At 42.7% G+C, this 19,989-nt stretch overlaps 1 protein-coding gene across 1 annotated transcript; it reads right to left on the bottom strand.

Annotated features, from left to right (window-relative positions):
• Positions 1-9,128: 9,128 nt before the first annotated feature.
• LOC130276999 (LRRN4 C-terminal-like protein) lies at positions 9,129-19,542 on the bottom strand. The gene is made up of 2 exons (XM_056527149.1): positions 19,430-19,542; positions 9,129-10,033 (listed from the first exon to the last, which is right to left on the bottom strand). The coding sequence occupies exon 2, from the start codon at positions 10,031-10,033 to the stop codon at positions 9,185-9,187; it is 849 nt and encodes a 282-aa protein (XP_056383124.1). The 5' UTR covers positions 19,430-19,542; the 3' UTR covers positions 9,129-9,184.
• Between the last annotated feature and the right edge of the window lie 447 nt (positions 19,543-19,989).

The raw sequence follows: 19,989 nt of genomic DNA, 5'->3' as shown, positions 1-19,989 counted from the left end.
CAGTAACTTTCGCTGCAAAGACAGTACCTAGTGTTGGGCCCCTGGAGTACCCAGCGCATCAGCAAATTCGCCCCGGACTACTCACAGCAATGACAGGAATACAGGACCCATAACCCATGAACATTAATAACTGATATAACTGGATCCCCATCTGTCTCCTCTCCTACCTGTACCACCACCCCTGAGCAAATGTCATAACAAGAGAAAGACAATCAGTCCGGGGAAGAAGATCGGCTGCTGCGGCTCCTGCTGCGTCGATTTGGCGACTTTCTCCTTATCCCATGGTCATACGGCGACCGAGCTCTATCGTCCCGGCGGCGGTGGGACCTGGAAGATGTTTCACCCCTGCCCACCGGGGGTGTTGAGGAGCGTTGGGTGGGAGTCTGAGGTCGATCAGTCGCCTGAGATAGAAATTCCCGAAGCATGGTCGAAGCATCCTCTGGGGTCTGAAAGGATCTGTAGGAGCCATCTGGCAAAAAGACTTTTAAAGTGGCTGGGTATTGCAGGGAGATGCGCTTCTTCGCCCTGTACAGTGCCGTGCATACGGTGCTGAAAGCCTTGCTGCGCTTGGTAATTTCTGCTGAAAAATCTTCAAAAATCTAAAATTTTTTGTTGCGATAAGTCAATGGGGAGGTGCGCTGTCGGAAAGCCCTTAGTATTTCAATCTTGTCGTTGTAATCCAGCAACTTCAGGATCACCTGGCGTGGGCGAGAAGCAGCGTCATCTAAAGCTTTCGAGCGGCTGGGCTGTAACTGTCCCAGACGTTGTGCCCTTTCAACCCGACACTTGTGTTGTAATCCCAGAGCTTTAGGGAGATCACCTTCGCAGAATGCTTGGAAATCAGAATGTAGGAGAGTTTCACTCACCCCCACCAGGCGGAGATTGTTACGCCTGGATCTATTTTCCAAGTCATCTAGTTTCTCGCTGACATTGCATAGGTCTTTTTCCACTTGCCGTACTCTGGCGACTAGCCCTCCATTCACTTCTTCCAGGGTAGTTATACGTTTTTCCACCTCTACCAACCTGATATCATGATCTTGCACTGCAGACTGCAATTGAGATAAGGACGAGTGAATCGTGTCCTTCACAGTGTTCTGTATAGTAGGAGCGATCAGTTGCATTAGGGCAGCCGCCAGAGATTGAAGGTCAGCGGGACAGTTCAATATAGCATGGAGGCGGGGCAGAGGTGTCCTGATCTGGTGCGGTTTGGGAAAAAAGCATTTGGCTGCCTGTCACCACCATTCCTTCAGTGGGAAAGTTCACACCCGCAGTTATTGTCTGTTGCGAGGACACAGTCAGTGGGGGGTTAACTTGTGAGGCCTTCAGGCCACCCACCGGGTCCCGTACTTGACCCTTGGTAATATAGCGGTCCATAGGCCCAACGATATTGCTGGAGTGAGGACAGGAGGATCCTACCAGTGTGGGAGAACGTTCAATGGCTGGTTGTGATAAGAGCTCCCTCCAGAGTAAGCACAGTGAATTGCAGCAGTGAGGAAAATAAAGATGATCAGGAACCACCAGATCTATATATGAATATAGCTCCTAGTAATCTGGACCCTTGAAGGTAAGTAGGCAGTCTGTGCAGTGGCTGTGGGTCACCACCAAGAGATATGCTAGGCAGCAGGAGTTTAAATTGAGAACGTTCCTTATACTGTCCTAATCCAGGACAGGACTGGTCAGAGAGCAGGGCACAGCACCCAGAGGCGCAACAGGGCTATATGACAGTTCTAGCAGTGGCACCCAGAGAATGGAGGAGGTGACCTGGTCATGAGGGTAGGCACAGTTGCTGTTCACCCCAGAGATACCTTCTGTGTAATTCCGGGACCTTCTCCTGATCGTAGAGCTGCTGCGCTCCCCTCCTGTGGCGCGATCTCCTGCCCGCAGTAGATAGTGAAGATGGCGGCGGGTTGGAGCTGCGTGCGGCCGCACCTGAGATGCTCTGCTGCCGTGCGATCCCGCTGTCCGGGTGGGCCGAATTCAGAGTCCCTGGCAGTGCTGGCGTGTCCCGGGGCAATCCGGTATGTACAGGGAGCGGGGCCGGTGCCGGTACTATGCGGGTACGAGAGTGGTGAGCGGGAAATCCGTCTCCTCCCTCACTACATGGCCGCGCCGGAACCGGAAGTAAAATGTTCTTTCTTCAAGGGGAAAGGAATTCAGGACAGGACAGCAGAAATAACATTAAAGTCAATGGGCAGAGGGGATGTGCATTAATTTGGAGCGGAGAATCCAAGAGGAATTACTCAAGTAAATTCCTCTTGAATTACTCAGTGTGAATGCACCCATACTCGGATCGGGACTCATTATCCATGGTCTTGCTTTGTTCCCAGTTTATTGCAGGATGCTATTTATTTGTCATACAGCTGCCGTTCATATTACAGTGGGATTGGTTTACTACCTTGTGGTGGCACATTGTCACCACTGATTGTTGATGCTCACACATCCCTCAGTGGTTTCCCTCTTGAGGAAGTGACAGGAGACATTGTGACAGAAACGTGCTGCGTGGTCTGGAGGAAATTTTTCTTTATGTGAGTTCCAACTAAGATATAATGAACATTGAGGGGCATTTATTAAATGTGAACTTGCTTTTTGTTCACTTTAGACCAAAAAAGTTGTGGTCAAAGTGACGGCCGTGCGCCAAATTTATCAAATGGTGAATGCCCGCTGAACTGCTCTGGTTAAATGTCAAAGAGCAGTGGCGGCCAAGCAACAATTGTACTAAAAGTCGCACGGACCTTAATACAATTGTCGCATACTGTGATATAGGGCAGGGTTGAATTGCCCTGTGATTTCTTCTAAATCTGCTCAGTGTGACTTTTTTGTTACTTTTCTGCGAAAAATCGCACATGATAAATTAGTGACCACTGAACAAAGTAATCTAAATCAGATTACTTCATGGTAATAAAAATTAAAGTGTAAATGAAATGTCGCAGGAAAAGTCGCAGGAGACCAGCCTACAACTTTTCCTGTGACAAATTTAGACAAAAAAAACTGTATAAATTGCTTGATAAATTCCCCACGTGTATCTATCCTGTAAATTTTTTTTTTGCTTTTGATTTTATTCAGATTAATATATCATATCAGTGGCTGAAATTTCTGCATTTCAATCTGTTGTATGTATATTAAGTTATTTCGTTTCTTCTCCATCCTAAAGGACAAGTTGCTGCCAGAGACAAATTAGGACATGCAGGTTTTATATATGCTAAATGCTCATTTTAACAGGCTTTGCTAGTGGAGCTCAACGCAATGTGAACTTGGCCTTAGATGTTCCCTGCCCTTATTAGTTCAGTTGCACACATTTGTACCTTTTCTAGTTTCAGGACAGTTCCCAAAACTGAAGATCAATGTCCAGGTGAGGCCGCACCAATGCTTAATAAATCGGGATTATTATGTCCCTGTCCCTCAAGTCCATGTCACTTTTGATACATGACAATATCCTGCTGCCCTTAGACGCAGCTGCTTGACATTGTATGTTATTCTGTATTGTATGATCTACAAGTTACCCAAATCTTTCTCTACCAGTGGCTCTCCTAGTTTTTCTCTAAGTCATCCATGTTAGCAGAGATCCATGTCCATATCTTGTTTGGGATGAAACGTGTTCTGCTTAATATACTCAAAAAAGTTTAGTCTCAAGGGGCGACACGCCTTCTTTACCGTGAGGACTGTGAATTTATGGAACGGTCTACCTCAGGAACTGGTCACAGTAGGAACAATTAACAGCTTTAAAACAGGATTAGATACATTTATGGAACAAAATAACATTAATGCTTATGAAGAAATATAAAATCCCATCCCTTCCCCAATATCGCGCCACACCCCTACCCCTTAATTCCCTGGTTGAACTTGATGGACATATGTCTTTTTTCGACCGTACTAACTATGTAACTATGTAACATGGGGGAGATGTATAAAAACCTGTCCAGAGGAAAAGTTGCCAATAGCAACCAATCAGCTCGCTTCTTTCATTTTTAACAAGGCCTCTGTAAAATGAAAGAAGTGATCCGATTGGTTGATATGGGCAACTTTTCCTTTGCACAGGTTTTGATAAATCTCCCACCATTCATGTGTCTAAATTTTCTTTTGTAATTATTTGATATTATATATATAAAACTCAACGTGTGTGTGTGTGTGTATGTTCCACAAAAACTTCCAAACGGCTAAAGATATTAACATGAAACTTGGCACACAGGTTACTTATATGTCAGCAACAAACATAGGATAGGTGATTTAACCCTTACTCACCCCCATTTGCCAGGGGCGGGGTTTATGTTTAAAGTCCCATACAAGTCAATGGAAATATATGTTACTGCAAAACTTCCAAACGGCTGGAGATATTTTGATAATACTTGGTCACATGTTACTTATATGTCCACTTAAAATATAGGACAGTTAATTTAACCCTTAACTACCCCCATTTGTGAGGGTCAGGGTTTTTGTTTAAAGTCCCATGCAAATCAATGGGAAATGTATGTTCCCACATAACTTCCGTACGGCTGGAGATATTTCAATACCTGGTACACATATTATGGGTCGGGATATGAGGACGGGATGGGAGGTCGGGATAGGAGGTCGAGATTGGAGGTCGAGATAGGAGGACAGGATATGAGGACGAGATATGAGGTCGGGATAGGAGGTCTGGATAGGAGGTCGAGATATGAGGATGGGAAAGGAGGTCAGGATAGGAGGACGGGATAGGAGGTCGGGATAGGAGGTCGAGATAGGAGGTCAAGATAGGAGGTCGAGATAGGAGGTCGAGATATGAGGACGGGAAAGGAGGACAGGAAAGGAGGTCGGGATAGGAGGTCGGGATAGGAGGACGGGATAGGAGGACGGGATAGGAGGTCGAGATAGGAGGTCGAGATATGAGGATGGGAAAGGAGGTCGGGATAGGAGGTTGGGATAGGAGCTCGGGATAGGAGGTCGAGATAGGAGGACTGGATATGAGGACTGGATATGAAGATGGGATAGGAGGACGGGATAGGAGGTCGGGATAGGAGGTCGAGATAGGAGGTAGGTATAGAAGGTCGGGATAGGACTGGATATGAAGTCAAAAGCTTACTCCTTTGTTTATTTTCCTCCCCAGCAGGGATTAGGAAGGAAAAAACGGGCAACGCCGGGTACACAGCTAGTGTATATATATATATATATATATATATATATATATATATATATATATATATATATATAAAACTCAATGTGTGTGTGTATGTATGCATGTGTGTATGTTCCACAAAAACGTCCAAACGGCTAGATATTAACATGAAACTTGGCACACATGTTACTTATATGTCAACAACAAACATAGGATAGGTGATTTAACCCTTACTCACCCCCATTTGCCAGAGGCGGGGTTTATGTTTAAAGTCCTATACAAGTCTATGGGAAATATAAGTTACTGCATAACTTCCAAACGGCTGGAGATATTTCGATAATACTTGGTCACATGTTACTTATATGTCCACTTAAAATATAGGATAGTTAATTTAACCCTTAACTACCCCCATTTGTGAGGGTCAGGGTTTTTGTTTAAAGTCCCATGCAAATCAATGGGAAATGTATGTTCCCACATAACTTCCGTACGGCTGGAGATATTTCAATACCTGGTACACAAATTATGGTTCGGGATATGAGGATGGGAAAGGAGGTCGGGATAGGAGGACGGGATAGGAGGTCGAGATAGGAGGATGGGATAGGAGGTCAAGATAGGAGGTCGAGATAGGAGGTCGAGATATGAGGACGGGAAAGGAGGACAGGAAAGGAGGTCGGGATAGGAGGTCGGGATAGGAGGACGGGATAGGAGGTCGAGATAGGAGGTCGAGATAGGAGCTCAAGATTGGAGGACGGGATAGGAGGTCGGGATAGGAGGTCGAGATAGGAGGTCGAGATATGAGGATGGGAAAGGAGGTCGGGATAGGAGGACGGGATAGGAGCTCGGGATAGGAGGTCGAGATAGGAGGACTGGATATGAGGACTGGATATGAAGATGGGATAGGAGGATGGGATAGGAGGATGGGATAGGAGATCAGGATAGGAGGTCGAGATAGGAGGACGGAATAGGAGGACGGGATAGGAGGTCGGGATAGGAGGTCGAGATAGGAGGTTGGGATATGACAAGAATATATGAGGACTGGATATGAAGTCAAAAGCTTACTCCTTTGTTTATTTTCCTCCCCAGCAGGGATTAGGAAGGAAAAACTGGGCAACGCCGGGTACACAGCTAGTGTATGTATGTGTATATATATATATATATATATATATATATATAAAACTCAAAGTGTGTGTGTATGTATGTATGTATGTATGTATGTATGCATGTGTGTATGTTCCACAAAAACGTCCAAACGGCTAGATATTAACATGAAACTTGGCACACATGTTACTTATATGTCAACAACAAACATAGGATAGGTGATTTAACCCTTACTCACCCCCATTTGCCGGAGGCGGGGTTTATGTTTAAAGTCCTATACAAGTCTATGGGAAATATAAGTTACTGCATAACTTCCAAACGGCTGGAGATATTTCGATAATACTTGGTCACATGTTACTTATATGTCCACTTAAAATATAGGATAGTTAATTTAACCCTTAACTACCCCCATTTGTGAGGGTCAGGGTTTTTGTTTAAAGTCCCATGCAAATCAATGGGAAATGTATGTTCCCACATAACTTCCGTACGGCTGGAGATATTTCAATACTTGGTACACAAATTATGGGTCGGGATATGAGGATGGGAAAGGAGGTCGGGATAGGAGGACGGGATAGGAGGTCGAGATAGGAGGATGGGATAGGAGGTCAAGATAGGAGGTCGAGATAGGAGGTCGAGATATGAGGACGGGAAAGGAGGACAGGAAAGGAGGTCGGGATAGGAGGTCGGGATAGGAGGACGGGATAGGAGGTCGAGATAGGAGGTCGAGATAGGAGCTCAAGATTGGAGGACGGGATAGGAGGTCGGGATAGGAGGTCGAGATAGGAGGTCGAGATATGAGGATGGGAAAGGAGGTCGGGATAGGAGGACGGGATAGGAGGTCGAGATAGGAGGACTGGATATGAAGATGGGATAGGAGGACGGGATAGGAGGATGGGATAGGAGATCAGCATAGGAGGTCGAGATAGGAGGACGGAATAGGAGGACGGGATAGGAGGTCGGGATAGGAGGTCGAGATAGGAGGTTGGGATATGACAAGAATATATGAGGACTGGATATGAAGTCAAAAGCTTACTCCTTTGTTTATTTTCCTCCCCAGCAGGGATTAGGAAGGAAAAACTGGGCAACGCCGGGTACACAGCTAGTGTATGTATGTGTATATATATATATATATATATAAAACTCAAAGTGTGTGTGTATGTATGTATGTATGTATGCATGTGTGTATGTTCCACAAAAACGTCCAAACGGCTAGATATTAACATGAAACTTGGCACACATGTTACTTATATGTCAACAACAAACATAGGATAGGTGATTTATCCCTTACTCACCCCCATTTGCCAGAGGCGGGGTTTATGTTTAAAGTCCTATACAAGTCTATGGGAAATATAAGTTACTGCATAACTTCCAAACGGCTGGAGATATTTCGATAATACTTGGTCACATGTTACTTATATGTCCACTTAAAATATAGGATAGTTAATTTAACCCTTAACTATCCCCATTTGTGAGGGTCGGGGTTTTTGTTTAAAGTCCCATGCAAATCAATGAAAAATGTATGTTCCCACATAACTTCTGTACGGCTGGAGATATTTCAATACCTGGTACACATATTAGGGGTCAGGATATGAGGACGGGATAGGAGGACGGGATAGAAGGTCGGGATAGGAGGTCGGGATAGGAGGACGGGACAGGAGGTCGGGACAGGAGGACGGGACAGAAGGACGGGACAGAAGGACGGGACAGAAGGACGGGATAGGAGGTCGTGATAGGAGGTCGTGATAGGAGGTCAGGATAGGAGGTCAGGATAGGAGGTCGAGATAGGAGGACGGGATATGACAACAATATATGAGGACGGGTTATGAAGTCAAAATCTTCCTCCTTTGTTTATTTTCCTCCCCAACAAGGATTAGGAAGGAAAAAACGGGCAACGCCGGGTACTCCGCTATTATATATATATTAAACTCAACGTGTGTGTATATGTGTGTTTATGTTCCAGCATCACGTCCAAACGGCTAAACATATTAACATGACACTTGGCACACATGTTACTTATATGTCAACAACAAACGTAGGATAGGTAATTTAACCCCATTTGCCAGGGTCGGGGTTTATGTTTAAAGTCCCATACAAGTCAATGGGAAATATATGTTACTGCATAACTTCCAAACGGCTGGAGATATTTCGATAATACTTGGTCACATGTTACTTATATGTCCACTTAAAATATAGAATAGTTAATTTAACCCTTAGCTACCCCCATTTGTGAGGGTCGGGCTTTTTGTTTAAAGTCCCATGCAAATCAATGGGAAATGTATGTTCCCACATAATTTCCGTACGGCTGGAGATATTTCAATACCTGGTACACATCTTGCAGTTTGGGATATGAGGACGAGATAGGAGGTCGAGATAGGAGGTCAAGATAGGAGAACGGGATGGTCGGGATAGGAGGTCGAGTTAGGTCGGGATATGAGGGCAGGATATGAGGACGGGATAGGAGGTGGAGATAGGAGGACGGGATAGGTGGTCGAGATAGGAGGACGGAATAGGGGTTCGGGATAGGAGAACTGGATAGGAGGACGGGATAGGAGGTCGAGATAGGAGGTCGAGATAGGAGGTCTGGATAGGAGGTAAAGATAGGACGGGATAGGAGGTCTGGATAGGAGGTCAGGATAGGAGAACGGGATAGGAGGATGGGATAGGAGACAGGATAGGAGGATGAGATAGGAGGACTGGATAGGACGGGATAGGAGGTCATGGTAAGAGGACGGGATATGGGGTTGGGATATGACAACAATATATGGGGATGGGATATGAAGTCAAAAACTTCCTCCTTTGTTGATTTTCCTCCCAAACAAGGATTAGGAAGGAAAAACCGGGCAACGCCGGGTATTCAGCTAGTGATAGGATATAAAAATATATTTTATTACAATAAATATCACAACATATACAAATCTTCTCTATATTTACATAGTATCACATTTAGAAACATAAAATCTCACTCTGTCTTCACAAACCCAATATGACTCATCACTCTCACAACTGGTCTATGCTCCCTGCCTTATAGGTGTAGTTTGGTATTCCTCTGTCTTCTATGTTGGCTTCCATCTCAGTCTTGTTCCTCTTTCTTCTCCAAAGACAGTAGCCCAGAATAACCAGCAATACAGCCACTGCTGCCAGCCCTAGGCCAAGTCCTAAATATAGTGACTGCATGGTGGTTTGAACAGTCCTGCAGGGACCTGGCATACTGCCATCTGGTCGGTCTTCCATATCACCCACCTGACTTTCTCCTGCCTCATTGAATGCTACAACACACACTGTATAGAGGGAACCAGAGTGAAGATTATCAATGGTATAAGAGCGAAAAGAAGCATTGACATCTAGTCCTTTTTCCAATGAACCCCCTGGTTCTCCATGCAACACTCTGTAACCACGTACAGTAGATGAAGGGGAACACCAGTTTATGGTTATGTGCGAATCCCCAAGCAGGACCTCTTTAATGGGTGGAGAGTCTGGTGTACGTTCGGGACCATCAATTCCTGGACAAAGACATTTACCACCAGCTTGCCGCTGAATTTCCTCGCATGTAGATGCCAGGTGCTCACATCTATTATACTGGCAGGAATGTTTAGTAACAGGTGAAGTAGGAGCCACTGTTGGCGCCTCATCGTCATCATAATAATCCTCCTCTGACCCTCCAATGATGTACTCAATCTTGTCCACGGTGCTCTGGTGCTTTTTTGTGGTATGCTGGGTCAATGATGTTTGGTTCATGTCTGAGAATGGAGCAGCGGTGGTAAGAGAAGTGACGTTGCTGCCTTCTTGTGTCGAACCTGTTGTAAAAGCCAAGAAAGGCAGAAGTAGCAAGAAGAGAAGTTGTGCCATCTAAAGGCAGAAATTAATAAGTCATAAAAAAAGAATAAAAAACAGGAAGGGAATAGGTGGAATGAGTGCAGCAAGAGATAGAAGAAAAAAGTTATTGCTTTTTATTATTTATAATGGTGCATACATTTTTATAGTGAACATCACACTGTGCTTTTGCTTTAATAGAGATATTTTCCAATTCTTTATCTTTGACACATTCTGGTGGGAATTAATTTTTCATTTCCTTACATCTCCTCTACATTGTATCTTTCTATATTTGTAACAGCTCAGTTACTAAATATATATTTATATACTTCTGTCATATCAAAGGGTAACCAAACTTGCAAGAAGAATGATGACTTGTTTAAAGAACATAGAAAAAGTTCATAAAAATAAGGGTCCATGCACACAGCATTCATAGACACTGAAAGGATCCATGTCTATATTATAGCCTCGTAGGTCCTATGTGTGATAATATACACTGCTCAAAAAAATAAAGGGAACACTTAAACAACACAATGTAACTCCAAGACATTCACACTTCTGTGAAATCACACTGTCCACTCAGGAAGCAACACTGATTGACAATCAATTTCACATGCTGTTGTTCAAATGGAACAGACAACAAGTGGAAATGATAGGCAATTAGCAAGACACCCCCAATAAAGGAGTTGTTCTGTAGGTGGTGACCACAGACCACTTCTCAGTTCCTATGCTTCCTGGCTGATTTTTTGGTCACTTTGAATGCTGGTGGTGCTTTCACTCTAGTGGCAGCATGAGACGGAGTCTACAACCCACACAAGTGAGTCAGGTAGTGCAGCTCATCCAGGATGGCACATCAATGCGAGCTGTGGCTAGAAGGTGTGCTGTGTCTATCAGCATAGTGTCCAGAGCATGGAGGTGCTACCAGGAGAAAGGGCAGGACATCAGGAGATGTGGAGGAGGCCGTAGGAGGGCAACAACCCAGCAGCAGGACCACTACCTCCGCCTTTGTGCAAGGAGGAGCACGAAAAGCACTGCCAGAGCCCTGCAAAATGACCTCCAGGAGGCCACAAATGTGCATGTGTCCACTCAAACGGTCAGAAACAGACTCCATGAGGGGGGTATGAGGGCCCGACGTCCACAGGTGGGGGTTGTGCTTACAGCCCAACACCGTGCATGATGTTTGGCATTTGCCAGAGAACACCAAGATTGGCAAATTCGCCCTGTGCTCTTAACAGATGAAAGCAGGTTCACACTGAGCACATGTGACAAACTTGACATAGTCTGGAGATGCTGTGGAGAACATTCTGCTGCCTGAAACATCCTCCAGCATGACCGGTTTGGCGGTTGGTCAGTAATGGTGTGGGGTGGCATTTCTTTGGGGGGCTGCACAGCCCTCCATGTGCTTGCCAGAGGTAGCTTGACTGCCATTAGGTACCGAGATGAGATCCTCAGACCCCTTGTGAGATCATATGCTGGTGCAGTTGGCCCTGGGTTCCTCCTAATGCATGACAATGCTAGACCTCATGTGGCTGGAGTGTGTCAGCAGTTCCTGCAAGAGGAAGGCATTGATGCTATGGACTGGCCCACCTGTTCCCCAGACCTGAATCCGATTGAGCACATCTGGGACATCATGTCTCTCTCCATTCACCAACGCCTCGTTGCACCACAGACTGTCCGCCACCTCATCAGGAGCATGCCCAGGCGTTGTAGGGAGGTCATACGGGCACGTGGAGGCCACACACACTACTGAGTCTCATTTTGACTTGTTTTAAGGACATTACATCAAAGTTGGATCAGCCTGTAGTGTGGTTTTCCACTTTGATTTTGAGTGTGACTCCATATCCAGACCTCCATGGGTTGATAAATTTGATTTCCATTGATAATTGCTGTGTGATCTTGTTGTCAGCACATTCAACTATGTAAAGACAAAAGTATTTCATACGATTAGTTCATTCATTCAGATCTAAAATCAAAACCGAATGACCATGGATTCAGGAGTTTGTCTGGCGCAGAGAGGAACCATCAGGCAGCCAAGTAAAATCAATGGATTTATTAAATGCAACGCGTTTCGCTGCGCATGGGCAGCGAAACGTGTTGCATTTAATAAATCCATTGATTTTACTTGGCTGCCTGATGGTTCCTCTCTGCGCCAGACAAACTCCTGAATACATGGTCATTCGGTTTTGATTTTACCTCTACCCAGGAGGGCTGCAGTGGACCTTCTTCTACATTTCTTCTGCATTTTACCTTGCTGTGTGTGGGCGCACAACCAACTTTGGTAAGCGGCTTGGGAATTACCGTCCCCTATCCCCACTAACAAGATCTGCTGATCCCGCACATGAGGCGCCTTCCTCCCTCTCTCTAGATTTCATTCAGATCTAGGATGTGTTATGTTAGTGTTCCCTTTATTTTTTTGAGCAGTGTATATTGCTTTCTGAGGTTTGGTATTGTGCCTAGAGGCAATATTTAAGAGTACTATATTATGTGTCACTACAACACAGATCCACAGCATGGTTGTGTACATTACCCCATAGTGGGTTGGTGAACTACTCTCCCTTAACCCCTTAACGACGCAGGAAGTATATTTACGTCCTGCGCCGGCTCCCGCAAAATGAAGCGGCATCGCACCGCGATCCTGCATCATATCGTGTGGGACCTATAACACTGCAAAAAAAATTGTAAAAAAAAAGTGTTAATAAAGGTCATTTAACCCCTTCCCTAATAAAAGTTTGAATCACCCCCCTTTTCCCATAAAAAAAAATAAAACAGTGTAAAAAAATAAATAAATAAACATATGTGGTATCGCCGCGTGCGTAAATGTCCGAAATATAAAAATATATCATTAATTAAACCGCACGGTCAATGGTGTACGCGCAAAAAAATTCCAAAGTCCAAAAAAGCGTATTTTGGTCACTTTTTATACCATTAAAAAATGAATAAAAAGTGATCAAAAAGTCCGATCAAAACAAAAATCATACCGATAAAAACTTCAGATCACGGCGAAAAAAAATAAATCCTCATACCGCCCTGTACGTGGAAAAATAAAAAAGTTATAGGGGTCAGAAGATGACATTTTTAAACGTATAAATTTTCCTGCATGTAGTTATGATTTTTTCCAGAGGTGCGACAAAATCAAACCTATATAAGTAGGGTATCATTTTAACCGTATGGACCTACAGAATAATGATAAGGTGTAATTTTTACCGAAATATGCACTGCGTAGAAACGGAAGCCCGCAAAAGTTACAAAATGGCGCACAATGATTTTTTTTTACGTTTCGCCGTGCATTTTTGGGTAAAATTACTAATGTCACTGCAAAGTAGAATTGGCGACGCAAAAAATAAGCCATAATATGGATTTTTAGGTGGAAAATTGAAAGGGTTATGAATGATTTTTAAAAGGTAAGGAGGAAAAAACGAAAGTGCAAAAACGGAAAAACCCTGAGTCCTTAAGGGGTTAAAGGGAAATCTCAAGAGCAAAGGAAAGGATAATTTATCTCTACATAACTAGAGGGATTTGCCATTCAGGGAACTGTGTAAGGCCACGTTCACCACACATTAGGCTCTACATCATCAGTATACATCAGGAAAAAACTTATGCCAGTGTATATCATGGCGTACCCATAGCGGGCACATCCACTTTAGTGAACAAAATGTACATTACTAGTGACTAATGTTTGGTTTGTGTGGTGAATGTATGCTTTTATATTACAGGACTCAGAATTCCAACTGTAATAAGTGGCATGCCTCTTAATCCTATGGTGGCAAAAACCTGCCAGATAAATTATTAGATGCATGTGAGTACATAGAAATCCCATTCATAGAAATCACATTCACATGCATGGGATGTGTAATCATTTTGCATTTCATGCTGATGGGCCAAAAATGTACTCTTGGAACACAGCCATGACAATGGGGCATCCGCTACGTCTAGAAGAAAGAAGGTTTCACCAACATCACAGACAGGAATTCTTTACTGTAAGAGCAGTGAGACTATGGAACTCTCTGTCACATGATGTTGTGATGTCTGACTCAATAATCAAATCCAAGAGGGGCCTGCATCTTTTTCTGGAAAAATAAAATATTACAGGTTATGGATACTAGATTTATGTCGATAGAACATAGTAACATAGTTTGTAAGGTTGAAAAAAGACAAGAGTCCATTGAGTTCAACCTAAAACCCTACTGTGTTAATCCAGAGGAAGACAAAAAAAAGAAAACATGAGACTGATTTAAATTGCTCCATGATAGAGGAAAAATTCCTTCCCGACCCCAATATAGTGAAAAGATAGGGAAATCTACAAGATTAGGCAGAAAGAGGCCAAGCAAGTTATAAGAACTTTTAAAGGGGTACTCTGGTGAAAACCTTTTTTCTTTTAAATCAACTGGCTTTGGAAAGTTAAACAGATTTGTAAATTACTTCTATTAAAAAATCTTAATCCTTCCTGTACTTATTAGCTGCTGAATACTACAGAGGAAATTCTTTTCTTTTTGGAATGCTGTCTGATGACATCACGATCACAATGCTCTTTGCTGAAGTTATAATAATAAGTCTTTATTTATTGTTGTCTATAGTGGGATTTGAACCCAAGGCCCCAGAACTGCAAGGCAGCAGTACTAACCACTAAGCCACCATGCTGCTCTTAGCATACATCTGCTATGCACGGTTGCTAAAATGGACAGAGATGTCAGCAGAGAGCACTGTGCTCGTGATGTCATCAGTGTTCCAAAAAGAAAGGAATTTCCTCTGTAGCATTCAGCAGCTAATAAGTACTGGAAGGATTAAGATTTTTTAATAGAAGTAATTTACAAATATGTTTAACTTTCTGGCACCAGTTGATTTTAAAGAAAAAAGGTTTTCACCGGAGTACCCCTTTAAAGCGCAGGCAGAAGAAAAACTAGTTCAGTCTGTGAAAAAAGGGGATAAGACATTCTTCAGATATATAAATGAAAAAAGGAAATCAAAACAAGGAATAACTAAACTATGTACAAAGGAAGGAAGGTATGTAGAAGAGAATAAAGGGCTAGCCGACTGCCTTAATGAATACTTCTGTTCAGTTTTTACAGATTTTTACAGATAAAAAAAAAAGAAGGAAAAGGACCTCCATTAGGGAGGAAGACTAATTAATCGTTTGATGCATGTGTCTTTACAGAGGAAGAGGTTCTACATTTGCTGTCTAAAGTGAAGACAAATAAGTCACAGGCGCCTGATGGGATACACCCAAAATTATTAAAAGAGCTTAGTGGTGAGCTAGCAAAATCGTTAACAGATTTATTTAACCAATCACTGGTAACAGGAGTTGTCCCGGAAGATTGGAAATTAGCAAACGTCGTGCCCATTCACAAGAAAGGTAGTAGGGAGGAATCAAGCAACTATAGGCCAGTAAGTCTGACATCAATAGTGGGGAAATTAATGGAAACCCTACTAAAGGATAGGATTGTGGAACATCTAAAATCCCATAGATTGCAAGATGAAAAAACAACATGGGTTTACTTCAGGGAGATCATGTCAAACAAATCTTATTGATTTTTTGACTGGGTTACTAAAATAATAGATGGCGGAGGGGCAGTAGACATCACATATCTAGATTTTAGTAAGGCTTTTGACAATGTCCACACAGAACACTTATCAATAAACTACAGTCATTGAGCTTGGACTCCCATATTGTTGAGTGGATTATGCAGTGGCTGAGTGACAGACAACAGAGGGTTGTAGTCAATGGAGAATAGTCAGAGCAAGGTCTTGTTACTAGTGGAGACCTCTGGGATCTGTACTGGGACCAATATTGTTTAATATCTTCATTAGTGATATTGCATAAGGTCTCGATGGTAAGGTATGTCTTTTTGCTGATGATACAAAGATTTGTAACAGGGTTGATGTTCCTGGAGGGATCCGCCAAATGGAAAAGGATTTAGACAAACTTGAAGAATGGTCAGAACTCTGGCAAATGAAATTTAATGTGGATAGGTGCAAGATAATGCACCTGGGGTGTAAAAACCCTTGGGCAGAATATAGAATATTTGACAGTCCTGCCTTCAGTATCTGATGAAAGGGATTTAGGAGTAATTATTTCAGAAGACTTAAAGGTAGGAAGACAATGTAATAGAGCAGCAGAAAATGCTATCAGAATGCTTGGATGTATAGGGAGAGGTATAAGCAGTAGAAAGAGAGAAGTGCTCATGCCGCTGTACAGAACACTGGTGAGACCTCACTTGGAGTATTGTGCGCAGTACTGGTGGCCGTATCTCCAAAAGGATATAGATACTCTAGAGAGAGTTCAGAGAAGAGCTACTAAACTAGTACATGGATTGCAGGATAAAACTTACCAGGAAAGGGTAAAGGACCTTAACATGTATAGCTTGGAATAAAGAAGAGACAGAGGTGATATGATAGAGACTTTTAAATACATAAAGGGAATCAACATGGTAAAGGAGGATAGCATATTTAAAAGAAGAAAAACTACTACAAGAGGATATAGCTTTAAATTAGAGGGGCATAGGTTTAAAAATAATATCAGGAAGTATTACTTTACTGAGAGAGTAGTGGATGCATGGAATAGTCTTCCTACAGAAGTGGTCGCTGCAAATACAGTGAAGGAGTTTAAACATGCATGGGATAAGCATAACGCTATCCTTCATATAAGATAGGACCAGGGACTATTGATAGGATTCAGATTATTGGGCAGACTAGCTGGGCCAAATGGTTCTTATCTGCCGACACATTCTATGTTTCTATATGACCAATCAGAATAAGTCCCTGGATCAATGTTCTATCCCCATAAATCTACTATCCATAACTTCTAATGTTATTACTCTCTAGAAAAACATCCAGGCCCCCCTTGAACTTGTTTATTGGGTCAGTTCCATAGTCTCACTGCTCATACAGTATATAATCCCTGTCTGTGATGATGGTGAAACCTTCTTTCCTCTAGACGTAGAGGATACCCCCTTGTCATGGTTACCGGCCTAGGTAAAAAAAACATCACTAGAAAGATCTCTGTACTGTCCATTCATATATTTGTACATTGTGATCAGTTGCATCTTTTCTCTAAACTAAATAACCCCAGGCTTGATAACCTGTCTTGGTCCTGTAATCCTCCCATACCATCAATTATCTTTGTCATTCTCTTCTGCACCCTCTCCAGTTCAGCCATGTCCTTTTTATATACAGGTGCCCAGAATTGGACACAATCCTCCATATGTAGTCTGACTAGTGATTTATACAGAGGCAAAACTATGTCTTTGTCACGTGCCTCTATGCCTCCCTTGATACATCCCATGACTTTGTTAACCTTGACACTGCTTCCTGCCACTGATCATTTAAGTAGAATTTACTGTCCACTAGTACCCCCAAGTCTTTTTCGGTAGAAGTTTTAGAACATAATTGTACATTTTGTTTTCACCGCCCAAATGCATGACCTTACATTTATACACATTAAACTCAGTTTGCCATGTCTGTGCCCAAGCCTCCAGCTTCTCCAGATCCCTCTGTAAAATTTTGTTATCATCCTCTGTGGTAATCACCTTACCCAGTTTGATGTCATGTGCAAATATAGAAATTCTACTTTATAATCCCTCTACAAGGTCATTAATAAACATATTGAAAATAAGTGGACCCAGTACTGCCCCCTGTGGTACCCCACTTGTAACTGTCACCCAACCAGAGTAATTTCCATTGATCCTCACCCTCTGCTTCCTGTCACTGAGCCAGTTGCTAACCCATTTACATATGTCCTCCCTTAGGCCCAGCATCTTCATTTTATGTACTAACCTTATCCTAACTTATCTTTAAATATCAGAAATAAGCGTCTGTCTAGCATGGAATTTAATTCTTGCAAAACCCTGGGATGGATGCATCTAGGCCCGGGGATTTTTGTGTTTTTATATTACTTAACCGGCACCACGCTTTTTTGGTTTAAAAAGGTGAGATTTGCAGGAGAACTTACTTTGTTCCCTCCCCTGTTATCTTATATTGGATTTTCCTATGTAAATACAGAAGAGAAGAAGTCATTTAGTAGATTTCTGCAGCAGAAAATGTGCTAAAGGTAAAAGTAGATTCAACTGTAAGCGGACACGTTAAGGAAGGTGGTATACTTTCCCCGTCCAGCTGAATCCACTCCTGTTTTTGGCACATTTTCTGCTGCAGAAATCTGCAGCATATCTGCTGTGTGTGTTTCTACCCTAAATCTGTATTAAACAGACTTGTGTGAACAGGTGAATGGAGTGGGTGTACTTGCTAGGCCACCGCTCCATTTACTCTCTATGGGACCAAAGATTGCCAAGCGATGAACTCGACTATGTTTAAAAGTCCCCTAGACAGTGAATGGAGCAGTGGATGAACATGCTTGTTACCTCTCCATTCCCTTTTTTTAATTTCTATTCTTATGATCAATGGGTGTCCCAGCACATGGACCCTCACCGATCAGCTAGTTATCCCCTATGCCACGTTTTAATCTTAGGATAACCCATGGAACACTGTGAAAGAACAATCATTTCTATTAAAGCAGCATCGTGTTAATTGTAATATGCAAGTGAGAAATAATCATTGATACAAACTCATTGGTTATTTTATCAGTTCTGGTGATCAGTAATAACCGTGCCACAATGATCAGATCACAGCTCTCATCATATTACATTACTGAGACAAACTGTGCATGGTCTTGAACATTAAGTCACATTGTTACATGTCCTTACACAATGCAGGCATTTCTTGCTTTGTCAACTTGAAAATAAACTGAGCTGTTATTGCAGGAAAAGCTATTACAGATGTAGCAGAGCTGAGCTTATCAGAATGTGTTGTGTGTTACACGGGGCTGCATGTACCTTCAAGGCATTATCTAAGAAAGTTATCAAAATGTAGAAACAATATAGGATCAAAGAGTTAAATAACAAATTTAGCTTTGTCACATAGGATACTGTCTTATTACAATGTGTAGCTCATGTGCACTCTCTGGCTGGGTTCACATGTATTTTGTTCAGTATTGGGTGGGTTCAAAATACAAAAAAAATTTGCATCTTTCTATTTTTCAGTTCTACTCCCAGTTTTGGCTGAAAATACATGTGAATCAAGCATTACTCACATTACCTAATGAAAACCACTCATATGCTCGACTCGCTCTACAGTGTAAAGTGAATGCATTTTCTGTAACAGAAGACTTCGAGCCCACCAGATGTTGTATTGCATTCCCACTATTCTTAGCAGGTGTAGTTAAGTGCTGCTCAATCAGGATGATCGTACTTGTACTACAACATGTGGCACTACAGCTATTGTGTAAGTATATCTATCCCCAGGCCATTAAAATATACTGGCAATTATAGGAAAGTTCCGGTGACATCACTTCTATCTGTGGGATCCTCCTATTCATTCTAAAGCTTCTTCTGTCCAGTCCTGCACCATGAATGATGCAGAATTCAGGAAAGACATGTCACTTACCTTTCAGCGCACCACAGCTACTTCAGGGTGGACTTTGTTTGTTGTATATTTTAGCTGCGTGTGTTCTTCTCCAGAAGTCCCGTGTCTTTATATTAACACTTGATGTGATGTCATTCCTGAATCACAGGCTGGGTATGTGGGAGTGGAGAATGACTGGAAGGTGATTGGGATGAACGTGACAGGAGAGGAAAAGGAAGCAAATTGGAGAGTCCAGGCCTCAAGCACCTTTCCAATGTATACAGTAATGTGATCCTACTAAATGTTCGGGGTGTGTCCTTAGCTGTTTGTTACCTTAGTATAGCATTAAATCTTTCAGGATGTTTACATGTGGGCCCACCACATTCCTTACACAATCTTCTATAAGGGGTTAACTTGTACAGAACTTCTGCTGCAGGGATGAAGGAAAGGGGCCCCCGCCTGGCACAGTTTCACCACTTCATCCTAAAATAGGAGGGGCCTGATGTTCCCATACCTAGAAGAGATAAAAAGGTTCCCAACAGTTATGGTAAAAGGGAGAATAGGGCAACTTGAATTGAAGATTCCCCTTTCTACAGGTGCAT

This window comes from Hyla sarda, chromosome 6 (genome assembly GCF_029499605.1).
Source record: "Hyla sarda isolate aHylSar1 chromosome 6, aHylSar1.hap1, whole genome shotgun sequence".
Lineage (NCBI taxonomy): Eukaryota > Metazoa > Chordata > Amphibia > Anura > Hylidae > Hyla > Hyla sarda.
The sequence above is the reverse complement of the archived record's forward strand: the minus strand, read 5'-3'. Positions and strand labels throughout refer to the sequence as shown.